The sequence below is a fragment of the Phocoena sinus genome, chromosome 11 (genome assembly GCF_008692025.1).
Source record: "Phocoena sinus isolate mPhoSin1 chromosome 11, mPhoSin1.pri, whole genome shotgun sequence".
Taxonomy (NCBI): Eukaryota; Metazoa; Chordata; class Mammalia; order Artiodactyla; family Phocoenidae; genus Phocoena; species Phocoena sinus.
The window spans coordinates 68,411,468-68,437,995 of record NC_045773.1 but is presented as its reverse complement, the minus strand read 5'-3'; the positions used below and the strand labels follow the sequence as shown (position 1 = coordinate 68,437,995).

At 37.1% G+C, this 26,528-nt stretch overlaps 1 protein-coding gene across 1 annotated transcript in view; it reads right to left on the bottom strand.

Annotated features, from left to right (window-relative positions):
- DNAH8 (dynein axonemal heavy chain 8) overlaps positions 1-26,528 on the bottom strand; it is a 323,349-nt gene that overhangs the window by 114,440 nt on the left and 182,381 nt on the right. The window contains exons 59-71 of the mRNA XM_032647945.1: positions 23,187-23,350; positions 21,781-21,973; positions 18,810-18,932; positions 17,144-17,274; positions 14,797-14,950; positions 13,335-13,499; positions 11,617-11,843; positions 9,664-9,782; positions 7,143-7,246; positions 5,947-6,123; positions 4,045-4,212; positions 3,308-3,523; positions 36-173 (exon numbers count right to left, since the gene is read on the bottom strand). Coding sequence (XP_032503836.1) covers positions 36-173; positions 3,308-3,523; positions 4,045-4,212; positions 5,947-6,123; positions 7,143-7,246; positions 9,664-9,782; positions 11,617-11,843; positions 13,335-13,499; positions 14,797-14,950; positions 17,144-17,274; positions 18,810-18,932; positions 21,781-21,973; positions 23,187-23,350 — 2,079 coding nt within the window. The remainder of the gene's footprint in view (positions 1-35; positions 174-3,307; positions 3,524-4,044; positions 4,213-5,946; positions 6,124-7,142; positions 7,247-9,663; positions 9,783-11,616; positions 11,844-13,334; positions 13,500-14,796; positions 14,951-17,143; positions 17,275-18,809; positions 18,933-21,780; positions 21,974-23,186; positions 23,351-26,528) is intronic.

Here is a 26,528-nt window from a genome sequence, read left to right as displayed (position 1 = left end):
CGTCTTATTAGTAATTTCTGTGTATTTAATCTCACCATTTTCTCATTCATTGCAGCATCAAATTTGGCTTGCACTTTATCCAGCTCAGCTTGCTTCTCATCCAGCAGTGCCTGGGCCTTCCCCAGTTCAGCGTTGGCAACTGCTAAACGGCCCTCCTGCTTGGCCAAGTTAGCCTTAAAAGGAAGAAGATGTGATTAGTGTAGAGGTGTATTAGTGCTACAAAACATTCGTGCTTTTAATTGGTAAATAATAGCATAAGTTACTACATAATTTTTGCCCTATTTGGAAGTCATCTGTTTCGTTGTCTTCACCTGGGGAAGCAGAGAAATTTCATTAAAGTTCATTTTTTTCCTTTTAATTATTAATGTTCAATATGGAAATCGCAGAAATGAATGGGAAGGAGAAAAAAAAATTACTCATGATTTTACCCAGAAAGAGTCTGTGAGTATTGTGTCAAGAAGTGGATAACTAGCATTTTGATTTTTTTTTTCACTTAGAGTAATATAATTTCCTCACATCCTTAAACACTTTTTCATGAACATTAGTTATATGGCTGCATAATATCCCACAATTTGGATATATCATAATTTACTTAACTTTTGCCTTACTTTTAGACATATCTTTCTCCCCTACTCCCCATTTTTATGTTATTATTATTTTTAATTTATTTTTGGTTGCGTTGGGTCTTCGTTGCTGCATGTGGGCTTTCTCTAGTTGCAGCGAGCGGGGGCTACTCCTCGTTGTGGTGCATGGACTTCTCACTGTGGTGGCTTCTCTTGTTGCAGAGCACAGGCTCTAGGCATGTGGGCTTCAGTAGTTGCAGTACGCAGGTTCAGTAGTTGTGGCACATGGGCTTAGTTGCTCCACGGTATGTGGGATCTTCCCGGACCAGGGCTCGAACCCAGGTCCCTTTCATTGGCAGATGGGTTCTTAACCACTGCGCCACCTGGGAAGTCTTCTGCCCATTTTTAACTATTATAAATAATGCTGTGATGAATACTATTGGGTATGTAAACATTTAGGATTGTTTTCTTGGTAAAGATTTTTTGAAGTGAAATTACTATAACAGTAGTTTTTCCTCTTTCTCTAAGTCCTATAGCATGATACTTATGTTTCTTATAAATTTAAAGTAATTAATCAGTAAAGTAATATAGCCCTAGAGCCTTCTGGGGTTGAAGTTCCTTTGTAACTTTCTTATTTTCTTTCTCAATATTTGTTTTTTTGAAATTAGCTATTTTTCTCAGGAAATTTTAAGTTCATTTAGATTTTCTAATATATTTACAAATAACTTTAGATTCTGCTTTTTAATTATTTAAATCTATAATCTGTAATTATATGGATTTATCTTTTATATTCATTACATATCTCATATATATATATTTTTTGCAAAGCACCAATTCTTTAATTTTACTACTTTTTTCTAATTTTTAATGTTATTTTTATTAGCTCTTTCTACTTTCCCTAAATTGTCTCTGTGTGTGTGTATGCTTATAAATGAGTATATATATACTGGAGTGTTTAGTTTCTTTGATTCACTTAAAGGCTGAGAAGGTAGCATTTTGGCCGCATCACAAAAGCTTTGGTAACTAGCTTTTTGTCATCATTTTCTAAATAGAAATGACTAGCTTTTTTAAAAAAAAATAAGCATTTTATTTTTATTGTTATAGTCAGAGAATGAGGTCTCAGAAATTTTTGCTTTTGGGAATTGAATCAAAGTCTTCTTCTAGAATTGAATATCATCAATTTTTATAAATGTTTCTTGGACACTGGAAATAATTTGATATTCTTTGTTCATATGAAGAAAGTTCAATGTAGCTATTCAACTTTAAAAATAATATAGTGCAAAATCTCTATATAATTATTAATTTATGCCTACTCAGGACTGGCTACATAAAAGTGCAAAATGAAAATGCAGAACCCCTTGTTTAAAAATTAAGAGGGTGATAACAGAGCATTAAGCCAAGCATGGTCCCTTCTAAAGCTGGCCCTCTGCCTACCAGACCTGTTGTGGATTGATAGCATATGCCACAATATCAAATTACAGGATTTTCTTTTTTGTTAAAAAACTCCACTTAAACTATTAATGGATTTTGCCTTATGTAACGACGCTATTTTATTTATCGCATAAAGCATTATTACAATTAAGTCTCACTGTGGATCATAATTTTTATCAATAAAAATAACTGTTCTTCTAAGTGCTTATTTTTTCTTGAATTCTACATTTATAGTAACATTTCTCTCTTGGTATCTTTTTGTTTGGGTGTGTTTGCTATATTTGCTCATCATTTCCCTTTGTTAAAACTTTAAATTTTCTCAAAGCTACCTATGTGCAGAATTTAAAGAGGCAGCCATTTCTACAAGGCTTATTAGAAAACAGTAACCCTCTGCCACCCACCCGCTCACCACTTTCCATGCCACTTTCAACAAAGTGGAAAGAGCAACCACTTTCAACACTTTTAGCTTTATGGGACAGGCTGGGGGGCGGGGATTGGGGGTAGTGTGTGTCTGGGTGATATATTTTATGAATCCTTTGCACTCCTGAGAATGTATTTCTGTTCTCTCAGACATAAAGGACAATCTGGCCCAGTATAGATGGGGTGTGTGTTTGTGTGTGTGTGTGTGTGTGTGTGTGTGTGTGTGTGTGTGTGTGAAAGAGACAGAGAGAGTGTGTGTTTATCCCTCAACACTTAAATCGCATCCTTAAGAATGTCTTTTTGTCTTTTGTTCCCATTAAGGGCAGCTTGGCCAGCGACTGAATTCTTGGACCCCAGTAATTTCCTCCTCAGTACTCTGCATATGTTTTCCATTATTTTCTAGTATTTAGGGTTGTGGCAAGTCTGTGCACATCCTGATCTCTACTCTTTTGTAAGCAACCTTTTAAACTTTGTTTCTTAGACGCCTATAAGGTTCTCTTCCTGTCTTTGAAATTTAAAACATTTCTAGGTGTTGATCTTAATTTTCATAAATTTTGTTTGGAATATCGTAATCAAATTCAGTCCCCAAACCTAATCTCCAAACTTTAAAGCCAGTTTTCTTTCATGATAGCTCAATTATTATTCCCAATAAGTTCACTTCTAGTTTAAGTTAACAAGTTGATTTTGGTTTCTTGTCTGCAAGGCCAAGAAACCTGTAACAGATATAAAAAGAATGAGAACTTGTGAGGGGACATACAGAGAAAAAGAAAAATTTGGTAACAGAGAAACCTACCTTTATTAGACTACATTATGCTTTGTCTTTTAATGGCAGCAATAACGATGAATGATTTTATTAAGAATTGATTTACTGGGAGAAGAAGGGAAACGTTTACCTTCAGAGGCAACACTTCTCTGTTGACACCATAAAATGTTGCCATAGCAAGTGTCCAAGACAGCAGACCAGCCACATTCCCACAGACTTTTTTGGCACTTTCAAAAGTGTAATCATCCATGTTAAAATATGGCTGTAGTAACTCAACAGTCTCTTCATTTATTGTGTCCTTGGGGAACTGCTGAAGGCTCCACAGGAATCCCGTCGCACTCATCAACTGAAAAATAGTATTACAGCCTGTAAGCTCTGGAAGAAAATGTGTACTTTCTTCCTGAGTTAGTATGTACTTCTAAACTGAATTTTTTTCAAAGAAGTAATAATTGATTTGCTCTGAACATACAAATCAAGACTATGGGAGTAGTCAACCGAAAGCTGTAAATTGCAGGTTGTCTTCCTGTTTCCATAGTGAAGAGTAAAGAAGAAAAACAATGTAAGTTTCCCATCTAGTGAGTGCATCTAAATGCCCCCAACCACACAAACCCCCCTTTGGAGACTGGGTTGGGATGACATCAAGACTATGTCAATACTACCTACAGGTTCTGGACAGATTTTATAAAAAGAGGGCATTCAGCTTTAAAATCTTTCCCCACTTACATTTTTGGAGATGCAGTTTAAGAAAAACTCTTCAGTACACAATGACTGATTATTGTCTGCCAGTGTGTCTGGTCTATATTGAGTATCCTGGGATGTGGACACCTGGTACACCCCATAGGACTTACAGAGATAGATTTTACTTACTTTTAATGACTCTCCCCATGATGGCTTGCAGCAAGGTTTTTCTGGATCCATAGTGACAGGGTCAATTTTCTTTTGAAATAGTAACAGAACACAGTCCATGATTCTCATAATAAGATGAGGGGGCTTTGCAAGTTTCCTGACTGTGGCAATATCATTTGGCTTGATAGTCTGTATTTAGGGTTAGGGATCAGAATATTTTTTGTTAAGTAGTATTCCTAGTCATGTGGAAATCTCATACTTTTAAATAATTAAAGTGGAAAACTTTAAAACATATTTTCTCCCCAATCCCTGACATTATCTCCTCAAGGGTTTGCATTCCAAGATAATGGCTCTTTCATTGTTTAAATTGGGCTTTCTGTTTCTCTGTTTTCATTTTTTCCCCCGTAGCCCTCAATGAATTGCTTTAGTATATCACTACCATTCATTGCCCACCACCCCAGACCTCTGTTAGTAACAACCATCATTAATGTGTAACATTTAGATAATCTGCATCTTCAAAGCACAGAATCTATATTATATGGATATTAAAAGAGGGGCAAGGTCCTGAATATCAGAAACCTCACCTTCAGTTTTCATTTTGAGGGCTGCCCTGTCTATGGAAGGGAGAGGAATTCGAAGAAGACAAGAAAAGTTATTGTAACATATGGCTCATAAAAATATTTTTGGAAGTTTCTATCTGTGAGCTGGGTTTGAAATAAGATATTACTTGACATTCAAGTCAAGAAGGACTGGGACATCATATGATCAATAAAAAACTCCAGTGATCAGTCTCTTGTGTGTTATCATAGGACCCACAAAAGGAGTTAGGGGGGAGAATGTGTCCTGGTCATTGTCATGATTTTATTAAATGATGATTCTAAATCTATTCATTTATTTAACAACTACAAGCATTCTCCCGTATAAAACAAAAGCACACCAAAAACAGCCCTGTCCTCAGAATCCTCCAAGGAAAAGAGAGAGAAAACACAATTACCCTAAACTATGTTTATTTGCCATGTTAGAAGTATAGGAGTTACAGGAAAACAAAGGAGGTCCAGAAGAATTGAAAACTTTCTGGAAGGGGTGAGATCTGAGCTTGGTCTTGAAGACTGACTCTTACTAGTTAGTGAAAGTTAGGAAAAATAGAAAGCATTCCTGGCAGAGGGAGAGACCCTTTAAAGGTAACAGACCAAGATTACTGCAGAAGCCTGTAGCTGTTTCTGTATGGCTGGATCATACTGTGTGCAGGGACAAAATGACAAGAGATAAAATTGAAGGGGTAGACAGAAGCCAGGTTATCACAGCAGTAGCACTAATATTTATTGAGTACTTCCTATGTGCCCAGCAAACTATTCATTACTTTTAATGCTTACATTGATCCTTCAAGGATCAATGAAGAATTAGAATCCTGACTGAGACCCAAGAGAGTTAAGTAAATTTTACTCCAGATCATCTATCATGTGGTCATGAGAGGCAAATGGAGATCTTCTTGCCTCACAGCTGTGGATACCTAGCTCGGGACTTTAATCCTAAGAGCAATGGGAACCACAAGGGGATTTTTCAAAAGGTTGAAGGCTGCAAGACATAGGCTAGTTGGGATGCTGAAGGAACTGAGAAGGCTCTCTAAAGAATCTGAGTCCCTTTAGGCTACAGTTTAAGCCAATAATCACTAGCATTATTCCTCGGTTCTCATGGAGAGCTGATTTGAGAATGAAAATCAGTTATGGGAAGTAAAGACTTATAAAAGGTAGAACTTAGGAAATGTAATCAACAGAAACATTTGTTTCAAGACTCAGAAATTCTAAATCACATTAAGAATTCAATTCAGTTTTCTGATTACAAAAATTCCACAGTTAATTTCATGTAACAAAACATGGTGCCTGCTAGGACTTGTGTGGCGAGAGAGAACAATGCACTGCTCACATTCAGGGCTGCTTCTGCTTCTTCCAGTGCAGGTCTAGCCGCCTCGAGCTTGGTCTCAGCTACTACTTTTTCACTATCAATTTCATCCACTATTTTTTGGGCTTTGTCTTTTACTTCCTGCACTTCATTTTTTACTTTGGCTGAAGCCTGAGCACTTACTGTGACTTCTGCTAATACCTGTTAAATTGAGGAAACATATGAGGGTAAATATTAGAAACCTTTCCAGCACAATTTACAGATCTGAGCAGTGAGAGAATATTTATTCAATATAATGTAAAACAAGAGTAAGAGCAAATTTATTCCCCATCTAAGTTGTCTATATTTTAAGGTGTATTAAAGTAACTCCTTTGAGCAGTCTTGCAGTCTTCTATTTCCTAAGCTTCTTTGAGGCAAGAACTATATAAATAAATATCTTAAGCTTTCAGAAAAATGATATTTCTATTCTATGTAATTTCTAGAAATTTAAAACTATTTAACGTCAGTGCAATAGAATAAAGTCAGGAGTCCTATTAAGCCTCATGTAATAACAAAAAAATAGCTAATATTTATTGAGTGCCTACCATACGTCAGGGTGCTAAGTGTCTACCATGTGTCATATCCTAAATGTCTCTCCTATGCTATCTCTCTCATTTCAGTAACTGGCTAAGGGTCAAGACTTAAGTATCCATTCTTAACTGACCCTCAGTGAGTGGAAGCTGAAAGCGGTCTGAGACTGGGGGGAGGAGTTGTAGATAAAGGAGCAGCCACACATATATCCCTATCAACTTGGGAAGGGTATCTTTAAACAAACAAACAAACTCAACCAACGCTTCTTTTTATCCTTTTCCTTCCTCGACACAAACTTCAGATGGGACTTGGGTTATCCCAGAAACCTAGAGCATGCAGGGAACTTAAAGAGAAGACCAAATATAACTTGCAGTCAAGCAGAAACTTCCTAAACAGGACAGAAAACAAGAGAGACAGACAGAACCAGGGGAGGAAAAATAGTCTTAGACCAAGTAGAGGATATTATAGTTTAGGTAAGACTTGGTATAAGTTAAACAAAAATGTCTAATGGTCTTTGTAAACATTATCTCACCAGAAATAGTCTGTAGGCTTATACCCTGTTTACTTTTTCATAACGTTTTTAAACAATGCTTTTTTTTTAATATGGAAAAATATTCCTCACAGTAGTGATAAAATAAATGCCAACTCACTTCATCTGCTTTTACAGATGCCACTGCCAACTCCTTCTCCTTGACTGCAAGATCTTGGGAGAGTTTTGCAACAGATTCACTTGCCTCCATCAGCTTATCAAGACCTTTACAAATACACACATATACACTGAGTATATGACTACCCCCTCATCAAACATTTATTCAGTATTTACTACTTACAAGGCACCATAATTTGCACTATAACAAACACAAAATAACTATGGACAAAATGCTTTAAAAATATACATATTTTAGGAGCAATGATACTGACCATATTTCTGAGAGCTTCATCAGGAAATGAAGAAAATAGCTCTGACTGAAGAATATCATCTAGTTACATTTAAGGGAAAGTCACATTGCTATAATGAGTAAGCTGAATTTAGCCAGGGAACTTATTTGACAAACTTATGCTTTCATTGGCTTTGTAACTATCATTTTTTTTTGCCTTTGAATCATATTGCAGCTGACATGGCAAATGAGACAGATAATATATTAACGTTCTTTGTGGTTCTCTGCTATAAAAATGAAAATAACCGCTAAAACTTCTGCAACAGGCTCTGAGAATCTCAGTGCTCCAGTGAAAAATAACTGGTTAACTAAATTTCTCACATTCCGACTGGGCTCTAGATGGAGTGGTGTTGGTAAGCATTTAGCATCAGAGTCTGGGGTGAGGGCACTCATTTGTATGGTTTCCAGTTTCTGTGGTGTAAATACTCCCACCATGTCTGATTTCAAGCTACCAAGAGGTTCTCAGTAACACACCATTATATAATATTTCTACCACACAGATAGAATAGAAATAATAATGTTCCTCAAGAACATTAATAAGAGTAAATTAAAGTAAAAATAGCTAAGAAGTAATGAGGTTTGAGTATTTATTGCCCTCACTTTTAACATAACTAATTTAATTGTAAGTTAATTAATTTTTAATAAAGGCTGTGTTAGCAACCAGATCATAAAATTCCTAATTTAACCATCAGTTCTCATGAGCCAGTGCAAGTAGCTTCAGCACACCCCTGAGTCTAGAGCATCATATAGACAAGCTTCAAGAAGGTGAGCATTTAGAAAGACAACAGAAGAAAGTTTCTCTCATAGGGTTCTTATCATCACCATAACTTCACAGACCTTTATGCTTTGTGACCACGTTCTGTGAAGACGTGAAAAGACAGCACTAAGGTGTTTTGGATTATTTGGGCCAAATGCTTTCTGGACATAAAATCGGTCCCCATTTACACTTTTCCTGCTTATGCTACATATACTAGACACTCATAAAATCATTGCTCACGTAAACTCTCTTTTTGTTTTTATTTGTTCATTTTTGTTTCTGTTTTGTCTTTTTCTTTGTTAGAAATTTGAGAAGCATTAACATGGCAAAGTTTACACAAATTGAGGGAAATTGTAATGAAACCAAAAACTGAAATCGTGGTGTTCCCAAGGGCGGACTTTTCCCCATCTGTAAGCAGCAACTCAGCGACTATGGTGACTCGCTGACCAACAGGGTGGACCCAAAGTTGAAGGAGTTGAATAAAATGGTTCTGGAAGAAAAACAGCCCACCTCTATCACAGCAGCTATAAATAAAATGTGTTAGCTATAATATAGAGAACTGTCTTCCCTTATAGCTGGTGAAATTAGTTTTACTACTTTACAGTCAGTGTCATTTGTATATGTGTGCACACAGAGGTCACATACATGGTATATACGAACAGAACAGATTCCTTTTTTTTTAAATTTTTATTTTATATTGGAGTATAGTTGATTTATAGTGTTGTGCTAGTTTCAGTAGTACAGCAAAGTGATTTAGTAATACATATACCTCTTCTTTTGCAGATTCTTTTCCCATAAAGGTTATTGAGTAGAGTTCCCTGTGCTATATACAGTAGGTCCTTGTTGATTATTTTATATCTAGTAGTGTGTATATGTTAATCTCAACCTCCTAATTTATCCCTCCCCTCCATCTCTTTCCCCTTTGGTGACCGTAGTTTTGTTTTCTAAATCTGTGAGTCTGTTTCTGTTTTGTAAATAGGTTCATTTGTATCATTTTTTAGATTCCACATGTAAGTGATACCATATGATATCTTTCTTTCTCTGTCTGACTTGCTTCACTTTGTGTAATAGTCTCTAGGTCCATCCATGTTGCTGCAAAAGGCATTATTTCGTTCTTTTTTATGGCTGAGTATAGATTCTTTTTTTTTTAATTATCATGTAACATGATATTAGTTTAAGGTGGACATGATAATGATTTGATATATGTATGTATTGCAAAATGATCACCTCAATAAATTTAGTTAACATCCATTAAAAAAAACAAAATAAAACAAAAAAAACAGCCCACCTCTGTTTAGATTTTTGTCTGCCCAGAGTTTCTTGACAGGTCAAAAGACCCATAAGGGTATCCCTCAAAATAATATATTACTAACAAGAAAATCAATATTTTGTTCTCAAATACAACAATTTCCACCAAACAAAATATTGGGATCCCTATCAGACAAGCCCTAAAAGATAAGATTCTGTTCCACTTACCAATATTCATACGTTCAGCTTGTTCATTAATATATTTCACCTTTTCAGCATAAATGTTTTTATAACCATTTATAAATGAGAGGTAAGACTTGGGAGTCACGTGTGCTCTTCGGCGGTATCTGAAAGCAGAAAAGAAAAAGGATCTTCACCTCTATCATTCTGACATACTCTCCTAAAATGTCAATAGAGACGCTCTTCTCACTGTGAAATCAGTGTAATTCTGGAGAGTGATTCACTAGCAAGAGGGCAGGAATTGTGAATGGAAACCTAGAGGTGAGGCGGAAAGAACACTAAATCTCTAACTGATGTTTTGACTTGAACCTATGCCCGTTCTGGGCTTCTGTTTCCTCATCTGGAAAACTGAGAAAAGAATCACTGCCCTACACCTCCCAGAATTTTGTGAAAATCCAAAAATAAAGCAGCTTATGTAAACACACTTTGTAAGCTTTAAAATTCTGTACAAGTAGTAGGGATAAGTGGTTGAAATGAACTTGTGCTGAGATCCGTTTTCATTCACCTGGTATTTGCTACACACCTCTTCTCTGCTAGAAACCCAGGCTTACAAAGGTGAAAACCGATCTCTCCCCTAAATCGCTGGATAGACCTTGCAATCAGGCAGACTCGATTCAAACATTCAACTCTCTATGGGCTTTAGTATAATAATTACATTTAACAATAGAAATAAATAAAAGTAACAATTTTATACAGGAGAAACTCAAGTCAAAGAAGAGATCTTCACATACTATAAAATTATATTTTTATATTAAATCAAATTTATTCTATATTAAAATTTCACTTTTGGAGTTCTGAAGATTTTTAACATTAAAAAAATTTTTACGGACTTTGGCATACATATGACTATTTTTAAAGCATTATATAAATACTGCTTTCAGAATAAACTTCTACAGCCTAAGAGGATATGAAAACTTTGGAAAATACACTGAAATTAAAAAAAATAAAGATGTAGGTCTTTGTAGCTCCACAGTTGATGGTAGTAGGGGTGGAGTTCAAGTTAAGTAGAAAGAAAATCTTCCCAATGGAGAGGATTAATACACACGGATTTACCAAGAGAATCTGGGAGATGATCTAGAATTATTTAAGAGGATGGTCCAAGTATGGATTTAAATAAAGAAAATGATACAGGATAAACAAACTTGTGAGATAGGAACCCCCGTCCCCCTGGAAAATCAATTAAAGTGTTACCCAGACTCTCTATGCAGAAAAATAGGCCTAGTCTTTCTGGGAGGTTCTGCACTCCCTAAAGCCTGTGCATTAACCCTAAGGAAGAAGCCCACTGTTCTAGAGACCCAGGGTGGCCCATCTTTATTCAGAGCAATAGTACACAGTGACTATCACACTTTGGGAAAAAATGCTATATTCTTGAACTGCCTACACCAGCTTTCACATCATGAACACCATTTCTGCTTTTAGGGACTGGACTGTTCTGCAGTCAATTAAAATTTAGCTTCATAATTATTTGGCATGACAACATGGATAAGATTAAATGATGCAAATACAAAACCTAAATGTTCCCTTAGCATAAGGCAATAATGAAACTTTAGAAGAGTGGACTTCTTTAATCAAAATAAATAATGCACTTGAATAAGAAACTAATTTTAAACAGTTTATAATGAATTATTTTAAGTCATTTCCAAAAAAATTAAATTAAGCAAATGAAATAAAATGATTTATTAAGCATCTGTTACTTTGAGGTCTGGAGGGAAAGAGATACTTAAGTATGGATACTAGTTAATTTTTAAATATCGCTTACTTATCATCGTTTCTATACGTAATCACTAGAACATCAAAGCAAGGAAAAATATCTAAGTGGGATTTAGCTGGGATTTCGTGCTCAATCACTATGACGAGTCTCTTACTGGATGTTACATTTAATTCCTCTTTGGAGTGAACTTTGTCTTTCTGTAGTTATCATGCTTATGTAATGTCACTTACCTTTGGAAGTAACTTTCACAGCTCTCTGAAACCATGTCGTGAAAGAGGCCCATTGTTTCTACAACTTGTCTTTTGGTGTCACTAGAACAGACGATACTATAGCCTGAAATGAAATAGGAGGCCACCGCAACCAGAGCCTCCTTCGGCCAGCGACTGAACCAGTCCATGGTGCAGCCTGATATCAAGCCAGGAAATTTCAAAGAGCGGGCACGGAACTTCTCACCAACCTATCGACAGAAGAGTAAAAAAGCATTAGAAACACGCAAGGATTATAAGTCAGCCAGAGGGACGTTTATATATTCTGAGCCAATAGCATATGACACCACAAATTTTTTTTCAGGAACCTTCTTGGGCTGCATTAATATGTAAATTAAGTGTCCAGATGAAAGGAAGTAATATTTCCACACTCTCCCCGTCCTAAGACTATATCTGTTCGATTCTAGGAGCTACCTTTTAAGAGGAAACTGACAAACCAGACCTCTTCTAGAGCGAGATGACCAGGACCGTGAAAGGCCTGGACACTAGGGCACGTGAGAGCAGCAGAAGAAACGGAAGGTGTTTGGTCTAAAAAGGGAACGACTTAGGGAGTCTGCAAAAACTTTCTCCAAATATCTGAAGAGCTGTATGTGGGAGAGGGATCAGGTTCATTTTATAGGGCAAATAGAATCACAGGGAAGGGACTTCCCTGGTTAAGAATCCGCCTGCCAATGCAGGGGACATGGGTTCGAGTCCTGGTCCGGGAAGATCCACATGCCATGGAGCAACTAAGCCCATGCGCCACAACTACCGAGCCTGCACTCTAGAGCCCGCGAGCCACAAAAACTGAGCCCACGTGCCACAACTACGGAAGCCCGGGCGCCTAGAGCCCACACTCCACAACAAGAGAAGCCACCGCAATGAGAAGCCTGTGCACCGCAACGAAGAGTAGCCCCCGCTCGCCACAACTAGAGAAAGCCCAGGCACAGTAGCAATGAAGACCCAACGCAGCCAAAAATAAATAAATAAATGGAAAAAAAAAAAGAATCACAGGGGAAAAAACAAAGACAAAATTCCACTGTTTGTAAAGAAGACCTTTCTGGCTATCAGACTATCTAAAAATTAAGCAAGTTGCCCTATAAGTTAGTGAGATACCTCCCCTTCCCCCCAAGAGCAGAGCTGCCCAATGGAACTTTCTGTGATGATGGAAATGTTCTATATGTGTGCTTTCCAGTATGGTAGCCACTAGCCACAGGTAGCTATTGAGTACTTGAAATGCAGCTAGTGGGACTGAGAAATTGGATTTTTATTTTTACTTTATTTTAACTGAGCACAATTTAAATGGATACACATGGCTAATGGTTACTATACTGGACAGCACAGTGAGACAGAGACATTCAATCCTACGTCAGGGACATTCTAGATGGTATGTCTATATTGGAGGTAGAGCTGAACAAGACTACATCACCAAATCCCTTACAAATCAAATAATCTCTGTCTCTAGGTAATGAAAGTTGTAGGCTAGGCAATAATCACTGATAAGATGAATATTTTAAATTTTCACACTTTGGCATGAGATTTGGGTCAGTGAAGATTGGTGTTAGTAAAGAGTTGATTTTAATTCAATGTAACAAGTGTTCATTTCTGACAAATCATCTCATCAGCGAAAGTACATTCAAAGAACTGAGTACATTCAAAGAAGTAACTCCTCCTACACAGACATCAATAAAATAAAAACTCACTGGCGAAAAGCAGAGAACAACATGCAAGTTCTTCCTTGATCTTGAAATGAAGTATTCATACAGATTATCAAAGGTGGGAGGATGGCGAGGTAGCTCCCTTTTCATCACTGATATCAGCCCTTGGGTGATTTCATCCATCTCATCCCGTGCAAACAAACTGGAGATCTTTGAGGAATAGACAAAAGAGTGTTCAGTATTTTAAGAGTTCCCAACAGCCAATGCACTGCCGAAGTCTGGTCCTTCCCCTCCCCTCCCCTCACATGTCAGCTCTTTTCATATTTTTTCCTGCATCTCCACAATCAAATTCCTAGTTTGCCAGAGATTACAAGAGTGCAATTTTTTATTCATTAGCTCAATCAGGAGCAAATTATGTTTCCTTTGGCTCAAATAGCTATTACCAAAAAGCCATCTCCTCTACTATTCCAATCATCTCTTTAAATGTCCAGCGATGCCCTCTGTTCTGACTCACAGTCAGTCTCAACTCTGGTTCCAAAGTAGTTAACTAGATCATGCACCAGTAAGCATCAATACACACCACTGTGAAAGGAAAAGTTCACACGGCAGGTCTGACCTTGAGAAGGGTGTGCTTGCAGGGCTGGCCCTTGCCTGGCATCTGGGAGCTGGGCTTTTGGAATGTCTCCTCCATTACTAATTGATAAGGTTGTTCCACTGTGCCTAGACTATTTATACAAACATTGGGATAGATGGTGAACATCTACTTTCCTTCTGGGAGTCTGGAATTTTGGCAGTAGTGGCCGGGCAGAGAATGACTTACACAACCAGCTCCCAAGAACACCTTGAATTCAGAGTCTCATATGGGCTTCCCGAAACAGAAACAGCACATGTGTTTCTGCACTTCACTTCATGTGGACAGAAAACACGTTCTGTATGGATGCTTTAGTGAGAACATAGTAAGTATGCACATGGATTTCCCCAGACTCCCCCAATGTGTCTTTTTCTTTACTGATCCAGCTGTGAATCCTTACTGTGTGGCTGTAATAAATCTTAGCCATAAGTCCAACTATGCTGAGTCCTGTGCAAACTACTAATGAAGTACCAGCATGTGGGTGGTCACAGAAGTGCTGATATAAGTGGTGTCAGCAGTGGGGACACAAACATCTACTTACTTAAAGTTAGTGGAACTCTTTCAACCATTCTATACTCCTGATTATTAGATAGATAGATAAATTTTGCTTCTCCTAAAATAAATTATAGGATCCAACTGAAGACTGAAGAGACAAATAAGGAACCATATTTAAAATGGAAGAAAGCATATAAAATATCTGGAGATGAACAGCATTAATTTCAGAGAAACTTCAAAAAATCTATTGAACCTTATGCATTAATCATTTCTAAAATGAAAAATGTGTGCTAAAAGGCCTCACTTCTGAAGGGTTCCTGCTTTTTCTATTCAGATTTACATTTTTAAAATACAAGCTCTTTCTCTGCTTTTGAGACATACCTCCCCTGAAGATAGCAGGTTGTTGAGATATTCTAGAAATGCCTCATCTTTTATTTCATTGTCAGTAAAGATAAAAGTGATGCCTTTGCCATCAGCACCAGCAACTTTGTACAAAGCTTTTAAATCCTCTGTTAGGTTACTCACATTATAAGACCTAAAAAGAGAAGTGGCAGGAAGTTTTAAATTAAATATATATATATATATATAAAATCATAATTTATTTCAAAACACAATATAATCCATGATAATTAGAGCATAATCTGCACCTGCTCCAACAGATACTAAGTAACAGTGCCTGCCAGAAAACACAGAGCTAAATAGCTACATGTTACCACTCTACATAAATAGGTTTTATTTAGTTTGAGAAGTGAGAAATGGGGAATTTACCAGAAGTGGCTCAGGAACAATAACTGGGAACAGGGAAATGAACTTTTATTCTCTACAGTCGGACAGTCCTCAGTAACAGATTTTTTTGCCCAAGTGAATACATGTATAATATTTAAAACTACTCTGAAATTTGGGTGAGCTTAGATTGGTGAGAAAACAAGATAAATTACAAATAAAATTAATGATGAATTACATAAAGTGGTCATTTGCGTGTCTTACTAAATGGCTAGATTCAGAGAAAGCCTTCAGAAAAGGATGCATTATGCAATGAGATATAAATAATAGAAGTGTTACAATTATGTGGTTACGGATTATGAAAAGAGAAGATCTTGGTCTTTTGTTTTTTTTTCGTTTACTCTGTTTCCTGCAAAAGGAATGTGCTACCAGAAGTCACGTGATGTGTAAAAATAAAGCAGACATTTTCTTAAGTGTTGCATATAAAGCCATGTGGGTAGATCGATGAAAGGGATTATAAAGACAGCTTTATTTGAAGGAGGCTTCACAGTGCAGGTAATAGGGAGTTTTGTGTAAGCCATAGGGTCTAGTGGAAAGATTATGGGCATTGAAACCAGAAAGACCAGGGTTCAAATCCCTGCTCTGCAGCTTTAGAAAAGTTCCTTCACATTTGTCAACTTGTTTCCTCATCTGCAAAATGAAGATAATTACCTATTTGTAAAGGTTTTTGTGGGCATTAGAGATGATGTAGCATACGTATATTTAAATGAATAAATAGCCTATTTTTAAACTAGGAGTGCCTTAGAAGTCCTTCTGGGTGGCACTTTAGTTAAAAACCTTGTAGACCTTGGCAAAAGGAATGCCATCAAAAAGAGACCGTGTGTCCTGTCAAATAATTCCCAAGGGCGAGAATTCATTAAAAAGGGAAACTGGTAAGTTAATTTGCTGAGAAGTAGCTGCACCTATGAGAGCAACACAGCCCACATCCCTCCTCAGAGGTCGTGTGGCCTGGTGCTGTTAGGGTTACCCTCTCACTGACCAGTCAGTTAAGTCACAAAGCCATTTTGCTCATTTTTAAAAATTAAACTGACTGTTAGGTATTGCTTTTGCAATGTATACACAGTCATAGCACACCCCTCTCTAGGTCCTGACCTCTCTCGCTTCTTTCTTTCATAGCTAAGCTTCTTGAGGAGTTTCCAAACTTATTATCTCTGCTTCTTCACCTCCTTCATGCAACGTGGCTTCTGCCCCCATCCAATGCACTGAAAGTTTTGAAACATTAGTCACCACTTTTCATGCTTTAATTTAATCCACAGTTTCAGGCTAATTCTCTACTTCCTGGGTTTCTGGAAACCACTCCAGGTTTCCTCCTCTGTCTTGTCTCCTCACTCACTCCCCCTTGCATCATTATACCCAGGACTTCTATCTCTAGGAGTATCCTCAGATATGTACAAAAATATTCATAACAGCTATATTTGCAAAAAGAAAACCCCACAAATGTTTATCAGCAGTATACTGGATAAACAAATTGTGGTAATATGTGGTAAAACGGAAGGCTCCACAGCAATAAAAATGAACAAACTACTGCTACATGTAGCATCATGGATGAATCTCACAAACAGTGCAAGCAACAGAAACTGGACACAAAAGAGTAAATCCCATATGATTTGACTGACATAAAGCTAAAAAATGGGCAAAATCGATCAATGGGCTTAGAAATCAGAACATTGTTCCCGTCGGGAGGGTAGTGACTGGGACGGGACCCTGAGGGGTACTTCCGGGTGCTAGTGATGTTTTATTTCTTTATCTGTGAGCTAACTACATAGGTGTACTTACTTTTTGACACCCATGATTTGTGTACATTTCTTTATGTATGTTACACTCAAATACAAAGTTTACTTGAAAAAGAAATACAACCAATTGTTGTAAATTTTTAAGTAAACATTTTACTCCAGTGAAATTAACCATAGAAGAAAACATACCGGTGTGTTTCATTTTATCTTACCTGGTTAATGTTATCTGGAATATTTGATACCCAGCTATAAAAGAAGCCAATCTTGAAAGACTTTGTTTTCCCGAACCACCAACACCCACCAGCAATGCATTTCCACATGATGTTCGGATTATTCGTGAAATCTGTTTTGAAATAAAATAGTATATATTTGAAAATAGAATTCAACTGTTTACATTTGCTTGCACTAAATGGGTCCAATGCTAGAACCACATGCTTCTAGACTACATCAGACTTTTTCCTTTAATGCACAAGGTTCCATATTGATTTATGCAATTCCAGTTCTTTCCTTGCCCATCTATATTTACATCATGAAAAAGAGAACAAGTTGGCTTCCCATCTCCAATTTCAAAACTATTTTCCGTGTGTGTGTGTGTGTGTGTAATTTTATTATTTTCAGACTCGATGGATAATGGAACTGCTCTTCCCAATCTGTAGAAAGAAGTTTAGAATTGCTTTGCTTATTATCATCAGTCTAACACACTGACTTATGTAGACACCTAGCTCTACAACAAATACTACCTCTATCATATCTCTGCCAATGAAAAATTTTTTAAAGTACCAAAATTCTACTTAAAATGGGGCAGGAAGACATTTGCAGAAAAAAAACTTAGGGAAACAGCCTTTAGCCTTACGTTGCTTTTCTATGGTTGATACCTTCAGGGAGGATAAGGCTCAAATTGTGGCTCGAATCTTATGCAGGCCAATTGGAGACATTGCTAAAAAGCTGTCTTTTACATTAATGTCACTGATTAGGAAGAAAGTCTAGACAGATCACTAAGTTCATTATCACTAGTACACAGAATTTTTTTTAATTCAAGTTTTACAGATGGCAGACACCTTGATATGTATCAATTCTATTTTCAATATGTTAATCACTTATGTGGTTTTGCACCCAGAACAGGGTTCCAGGCCCCCAAGAGCTAGCCACAGTGGGTACTCGATAATACTTGCTGAATAGATGAATGTGAAACAATCCTAGAGCACCTGGAAATTCACTGGTTTTGTAGAAGGTGATTCTGTAATAAACACAGAGTTAACTGCCTCCTCTTCATGAAACCTCCCTATCCTACTTTGTTGGAGAAACCCCTTTTTTGATCTACAAATTATACAGATAAACAACTCCTTTCTGCAGCCCTTCAGACTTGGATCAAGCCACGCTCCTTTTCTGGTGCTGCCTCTAGTTGGTTTCTATTTTTTATCAGTACTATACACCCACCTTTCCCCTGTCCCCATCAGTTTGCCCATAATCTGTAAGCCAATCATGAAATTGACATTTTTTTAAGCATCAACTCTTCCTCCATGGGGAACAGGATTCCCATCACATCAAAATGTAATTTGAGGAGGGACTATTATTTTCATAGGGTTCTCCAGGTTACTGTCTAGGAAAGTAAAACTCTTTGACTCAGCGAGTCAAAAGCTCTGAACACAAAACCCATCAGTTTGCCCTTGAAAAACATTTGCTTCCATGTAGGTGGATTCAAATAAGCGGTTTCTGATTAAGCCTTTGTTTTGTGAGACAGTGAACTGACTCAACCTATAGACTCTCTTCTATACACTACCCAATACTATATATTTATTCTCTGAAAAAGTTTATCTGTGAAATTTACGAAGCTTTTATATGATCTATTTATATCAGTAAACAGCCAATAGTTAGAACCTTAATAAGATGAGTCATTGCATCTTTAAAAAACACCAGATCAAGAGATGTTCCTCTAATGATATCATTGAACTGTCTCTGGTAAAACTGGAGTTTTTCAGACAGAAATTCAAAGGATGGTACCTATGGGTTGGGGGGAGAGAGAAAAAAAATAATATTTAAGATGCAAAATTTAGGAAAGCAGCAATTGTAAAGACATTCAAAAGTAATTCTAAAAAAAAATTTTTTTTAAACCTAAAGGATTTCCAAAAATTTGTCTTGGTTTAGTCGACTTTTAGTTATTTCCATTTTCAGAGGTCTGAAACCTAACTGGTTGGTTTCCAGTATGAAGTCATTCCTGACCTCTTCCTTCAATAACCCTAGCACTTGGGAAAACTGGACAGCTACATGTAAAAGAATGAAATTAGAACACTTCCTACCACCACACACAAAAATAAACTCAAAATGGGTTAAAGACCTAAACGTAAGGCCAGATACTATAAAACTCTTAGAGGAAAACATAGGCAGAACACTCTATGACATAAATCACAGCAAGATTCTTTTTGACCCACCTCCTAGAGAAATGGAAATAAAAACAAAAATAAACAAATGGGACCTAATGAAACTCTTTTGCACAGCAAAGGAAACTATAAACAAGACGAAAAGAAAACCCTCAGAATGGGAGAAAATATTTGCAAATGAAGCAACTGACAAAGGATTAATCTCCAAAATATGCAAGCAGCTCATGTAGCTCAATATCAAAAAACAAACAACTCAAACAAACAAAAAACAAACAATATCAAAAAAAACAGCTCAATATCAAAAAAACAAACAACTCAAAAAAACAAACAAAATGGGCAGAAGACCTAAATAGACATTTCTCCAAAGAATATATACAGATTGCCAACAAACACATGAAAGGATACTCAACATCACTAATCATTAGAGAAATGCAAATCAAAACTATGAGGTATCACCTCACACCAGTCAGAATGGCCATCATCAAAAACTCTACAAACAATAAATGCTGGAGAGGGTGTGGAGAAAAGGGAACCCTCTTGCACTGTTGGTCGGAATGTAAATTGATACAGCCACCATGGAGAACAGTATGGAGGTTCCTTAAAAAATTAAAAATACAACTACCATACGACCCAGCAACCCCACCAGTGGGCATATATCCTGAGAAAACCATAATTCAAAAAGAGTCATGTACCACAATGTTCATTGCAGCACTGTTTACAATAGCCAGGACATGGAAGCAACCTAAGTGTCCGTCGACAGATGAATGGATAAAGAAGATGTGGCACTTATATAAAATGGAATATTACTCAGCCATAAAAAGAAATGAAACTGAGTTATTTGTAGTGAGGTGGATGGACTTAGAGTCTGTCATACAGAATGAAGTAAATCAGAAAGAGAAAAAGAGTAGTATGCTAACACATATATATGGAATCTAAAAAAAAAAAAAAGTGTTAGTGATGAACCTAGGGGCAGGACAGGAATAAAGATGCAGACGTAGAGAATGGACTTGAGGACACGGGGAGGGGGAAGGGTAAGCTGAGACAAAGTGAGAGAGTAGCATTGACATATACACACTACCAAATGTAAAATAGATAGCTAGTGGGAAGCAGCTGCATAGCACAGGGAGATCAGCTCAGTGCTTTGTGACTACCTGGAGGGGTGGAATAGGGAGGGTGGGAAGGAGGTGCAAGAGGGAGGGATATAGGGATATACGTATACATATAGCTGATTCGCCTTATTATATGGCAGAAACTAATGCAACATTGTAAAGCAATTATACTCCAATAAAAATGTTATAAATAAATTAACTAATTAATTTAAAAAGTTAAAAAAGAACCCTAGCACTAACTCCTATCTGTGGTAATTAAGGTTGTAATATAACAAATATATTTCTCAGCTTTTATTTGCTTCTTAATATTGCTTATGGAGCTTTAAAAATGGACAGAACCTTTACATTGTTTATGTAGTCAAATTATTCTGAAGTCAATATTCACGTATTTGTTTTGTAAATTGCTTCTCTCCATCTAATTCTTTGACCTACATGCACTTCAGAACTACTGTGTTATGTGACCCTCTTTTAAAAATCTCTTTGGATTCTTGTTTCAAGCTTCATTAAACCTATACGTTAATTTAGGGAAAACAATGTGTTGCCATTTAACCAAGTAAAGTTTTATCGCGTTTATTCCTAGATATTTTACAAATTTGTTGCTGTTGAATGAAATACTTTTATGTTGTATTTCCTATCTTGAGATTGTTTGGCAAGAGATGGCAGCCTTTTTCTGTAAAGGGCAAAACAGTAAATATTTTAGGCTTTGTGGCCCATGTGGTCATTCAACTCCACCACTGTAGTGCAAAAGCAGTCATAGAAAACATGTTGTGTTCCAATACAACTTTAACTCTGAACAATGAAATTTGAATTCCATATAATTTTCATGTCACACAATATTATTATTCTTTTGATTCTTTCTACCCATTTAAAAATATAAAAACCCTTCTTAGCTCATGAATCTAACAAAAAACCAGCAGTGGGCTGGATTCGGACCACTGGCTGTGATTTGCCAACCTCTGATATAGACGATAGTTACACAGCTTTATATTTATATCATACTTGGTCATCTAACGGAACTCTTAGTAGTTGAAACAGATTTTAAATTCTCTTGGATTATATTAAGAGATAACCATATCATCTGCAAATAAGGATATTTTTGTTTTTTCCTATCTGATAATTACATCTATTTTCTTTTTTGTCATTTTTGTTGCACTGTCTAGAACTTTCAAACCAATATTAAATAACTGTGATAATTGTACGTGTACTTGTCTTATATCTGACTTTAATGGGATTTCTGCTAAATTTCATTGAAATTAATATTTTACTTGGTGTATGATGACACGAATCATAACATATAACTATCGTGCAAGTTACGGCAAATATCTGGTTAGGTAAGTGATCCAAAAAGCTGAATATAAATACCAATTCATAGATTTTGGGCACTTCAAACACAGTGTCTTCGGGTTCATCTCCAGTTGGTTCAGGCATCTCACAGAGAAAATCTACGAAGTATGGTTCAGGAAGAATATATGATCCCACATCTGGGCTAACATTTTCTTCAACTGCACGAATAAGATGTGCATTAAACCACTGCTCATCATCAGGAGTTATAAATCTGAAACAAAAATACAGGAGTAAAAATGCAAAATAGAAAGCCATCTTTTCTAACTGAACATGGTTTCAACCCCTCTCCACCTCCTCTCAGCCCCCATCCTGTATCTCCATTACCTCAGAACAGGGAAACAATATGTTCTGCCTTCTGACCAGAGGCAGATGTAACCCCAACCAAGAGAGCTATAATATTGACAGTATCACTTATAGAAAATACTGACAAAGAGTCTCTCCTTGGCCAAACTTAGGCTCTTCTGAATCCTCTTCCCTATTAAGCCCCAATTTTGGACTTCCATGTCCTCCTTTGCACCATCTAATTTTAGCAAGAATCCTGTTAAATCCATTTAGCCAGAATCCTCCCAGACCTCCCTTATTCCCTCTTAGTACTTTCGCATCCACCAAACTCCTCCATCCTGTTCCTCAGTTATAAATTCCCACTTTTTCCTTGTTGTATTTGGAGTTGAGCCCAATTTCTCACCCCTACTGCAAAACCTCACTGTATAGGCCCTACACCTCTCATGACAGTCTTGAATAAAGTACGAGAGTCTTATTGTTTCAACAAGTGTCACAAATAACTTTTTTCTTTAACAGTATAGATGAGTCCCATGGGTGAGGTTCAGGGTCCCTAAAACTTGCAATAGAAGCATAGAATTGACAGTCAGTAGTGGGTGAGCATCCTCTTTCTAGGTTTGTGGGCACACAGTATACGAAGGTCCTTTTCAGACGTATGACTTGAGAAGGGTAAGGGAGGAAGGAGTGGGACTAACATCTGACAGATACCACCTACGTGGGACATTGTGGTAGGCCCTTTACAGCTTCGTAAGACCAGCATTGCCATCGTATTTTATAGAGGAGGGAACAGAGGCTCAGAAAGATGACTAAGCTTATGTACCAGATGTCACCATGCAGCAGAGCTCTCACTACACAGATCTCAAACTTTTTAGAAACTATACCTAACAAACTTTTCCTCTGAATGTTATCAACGTTCTGATAATGTGGTTTTTTTTTTTAAATGTCCTGTTGAAATAATACTGAAGGAAATTGGCAGAGCGTTTTCCCACCAGCAGGTGGGAAATGACATCCATGCTTCACAAGCCCCAGAGCAATTTAAGATAATCCTCCTTTATTCTACTTATTTGAGCAGATAATGCAGAAATTATTCTAGTAGTATAAACTACTTATATAGTACATTTAAACTCAAGCACTGTGATATACACCTGTCTGCAATTACTCTGTTGCACTCGTGTTTGAAAAGTGACAGGAGAACAGGAATTGAATCACACTCCTCGGCTTTTACGGTTAACATTCCTTGCCAGATTCTGGAAAGATCTCGCAGATTGAAAATGTAATGGAATTTAGAAGGAGTAGGCAGCATCTTCACCTAGAGTTGGGAAACAAAATGTAATACTCTCAATTTACTTTTCAGATAAAACGAAAAGCACAAGAATGGCCACCATCAAAAACTCTACAAACAATAAATGCTGGAGAGGGTGTGGAGAAAAGGGAACCCTCTTGAACTGTTGGTGGGAATGTAAATTGATACAGCCCCTATGGAGAACAGTATGGAGGTTCCTTAAAAAATTAAAAATACAACTACCATACGACCCAGCAATCCCACTACTGGGCATATACCCTGAGAAAACCATAATTCAAAAAGAGACATGTACCACAATGTTCACTGCAGCTCTATTTACAATAGCCAGGACATGGAAGCAACCTAAGTGTCCATCGACAGATGAATGGATAAAGAAGATGTGCCACTTATATACAATGGAATATTACTCAGCCATAAAAAGAAATGAAATTGAACTATTTGTAGTGAGGTGGATGGACCTAGAGTCTGTCATACAGAGTGAAGTAAGTCAGAAAGAGAAAAACAAATACCGTATGCTAACACATATATATGGAATCTAAGAAAAAAAAAAGTGGTAGTGATGAACCTAGGGGCAGGACAGGAATAAAGACGCAGACGTAGAGAATGGACTTGAGGACACGGGGAGGGGGAAAGGTAAGCTGGGACAAAGTGAGAGAGTGACATGGACATATATACCCCATCAGTTGTAAAGACATAGCTAGTGGGAAGCAGCTGCATAGCACAGGGAGATCAGCTCGGTGCTTTGTGACTACCTAGAGGGGTGGGATAGGGAGGGTGGGAGGGAGACACAAGAGGGAGGTGGGCAATATGGGATATATGTATATGTATAGCTGATTCACTTTTTATACAGCAGAAACTAACACACCATTGTAAAGCAATTACACTCCAATAAAGATGTTTAAATAATAAATTAATTAATTTTGTAAAAAACCTAAAAACACAACTGCTTTTAGAATGATTTTATTTCACAGTTCCTATTTTAAATAAAACAGGCTGAGTAAATAAACTAAAATAAAGTTTATATTTTTGTCACAGCATTGATGGGAAAAAAGACACATCATAAATAAACCAGCACAGAATTTAAAAGACCCTAAGACCTTGAATAGGATGGACTGAAGAATAATGCCCTGGATGCAGACTCCAACTCTTTTGTTCTACCACCATGAGCTGGCTTTGAACAAGCCACTGTCCCCTGAGTTCTTAAAAACGATCTGACTTGTAGGAATAAGCATTCCTAATCATTATTAACCTTATTAGTGTGTATACGGAAATACGTCATAACAAAACACTGAGTGTGAGCTGGCTGTCATTCAGTTAAGAATAATGAATGTTCACGTCTAAAGTCAATAATGATCATCTTCTATAGATGGCTTTGACTAAGGTCCTGAGTGCATTTGGATTTCCACAAATACATTCGTGTATCATGATCTAGATTTCACTTATGGATCCAAACTCAGTCAACATGCTTTCATGTATCTGTATATCTGCAATAAATGGGCAGGCAATTCTGACATACTGCTATAATTACTTGGTGGTTTTTGTGAGTTTTGCTTGTTTGTTTGAACACTAATTTACTTATTTCTACCCACTTCTAGAATCCAAATAGGCAAAGCTATAACATGACACAGTCCACATTCTTATAAAGAGAGGTACCAGTTAAGGGATAAATTTGAGGTGTTAGGTGTGGGAAGTACTGCTGGCCAAGTGTAAAGATTGTAGTTGATACCATCAGCATCATTTTTGAAAGTGAAACAATGATAACTCTGGAGATACAAAGCAGACTGCCTACATGACTAATTCAGGAAAGCAAATGCTTTCTTTAGTACCTATTCATGGAATATGTCCTTTCCATATGGAAAAAGTACCCTATTGAGTTTGTAGAGTAATTTCTATAGGCTAATTCACAGTGCAAGTTAAAACAGCAGGTAGCAAGAGGAGATATAGAATAAAGAGAAGTGTTATGTTAACAATCACCTTTCAATTTCCCTCTTTGCTCTCAGTTCCATTCCAAGCTAAAATGTTCGTTCTACTCACCAAAATGTAAAGCATGCACTTATATTACAAATATGAAAAAATAAAGGGATAAGGCTATGTGAATATTGCTTTTTTTTTTCTTTCCTGTAAAAGACTGCAGCTAAGATGGCAGCCGTTGGCAACTGAAGCAAATATTCAGTAGAATTAAATAAAGTCCTTTCTTTCCCTTTTCTTCTCATTTATTAACCTGCTTCTTTCCTTATCTTCCAACATTTCCTTTTAACTTTTGTCAGCTTCTTTCTTTTCTCACCTGCTTCTGCTTTAAAGCTATGTAAAGTAATATAAAGTGATATACAAGGCACGAGTGGATTAAAGGAGTGCTTTGTGAAAATGAGAAATTTGAAGAAAAGATACAAAGAAGGCTGCTTATTTGGGGTTGGGGAGAGGAGGAAGATTCATTCATTTTTTGAGTGAATGACTATTTTTGAGCACCTCCCACTACCCTTACAAAGATACCATGGTAAATAGCACGGCTAAATCTGCTGCCATCAGGAACCTTCTATTCGAGTGGGAGAGCCTGACAATAAATAAGAAACAAATATACTGATAAACAGATAGGCAAATCACAATGATAAAAGTCATGGTTAGAAGAAATGACGTAGAGTCAGGAGACAGATAATGCCTGTGATGGGGTGGTGGACAGTTATTTTAGGGAGAATGATCCCAGAAACCCTCTCTGAAGGTAAAAATAACGAGAAAAGAGTCAAACAAAGTATAATGGCCCAGAGGCATGAAAAAGTTGGGGTGTTCAAGGCACAGTGAGAAGGGCAGCATGGCTGGAGCAAAACGATGGAAGGGAAGAGGAGTAAGCAGGGGCCGACTCAGGGTGAGTTTCACAGGCCAGAGCTAGGCATTGTGTTTCACTGCAAGTGTAACTGGGAATCTACTGGTGGTTTTAAGAAGGAATGATGATCTCGGATGTGCTGTTTAAAAAGCATTTTAGGACTGTGTAAAGAACAGATTCTAGGAGGGCAAGAAAAGAGCAAGGAGACTGGTTAGGAAGTCGCTGCGTGGTCGAGAGGGCAGGCGATGGACCAGGCAGGGTGATCGCAGTGAGATGGCAATAAGCGCTCAGCTTCCATATATATTTTGAAAGCCTGGTTACTGAGACTTGCTGATGGATTGGATATAGGGAATAAGAGAGACAAAT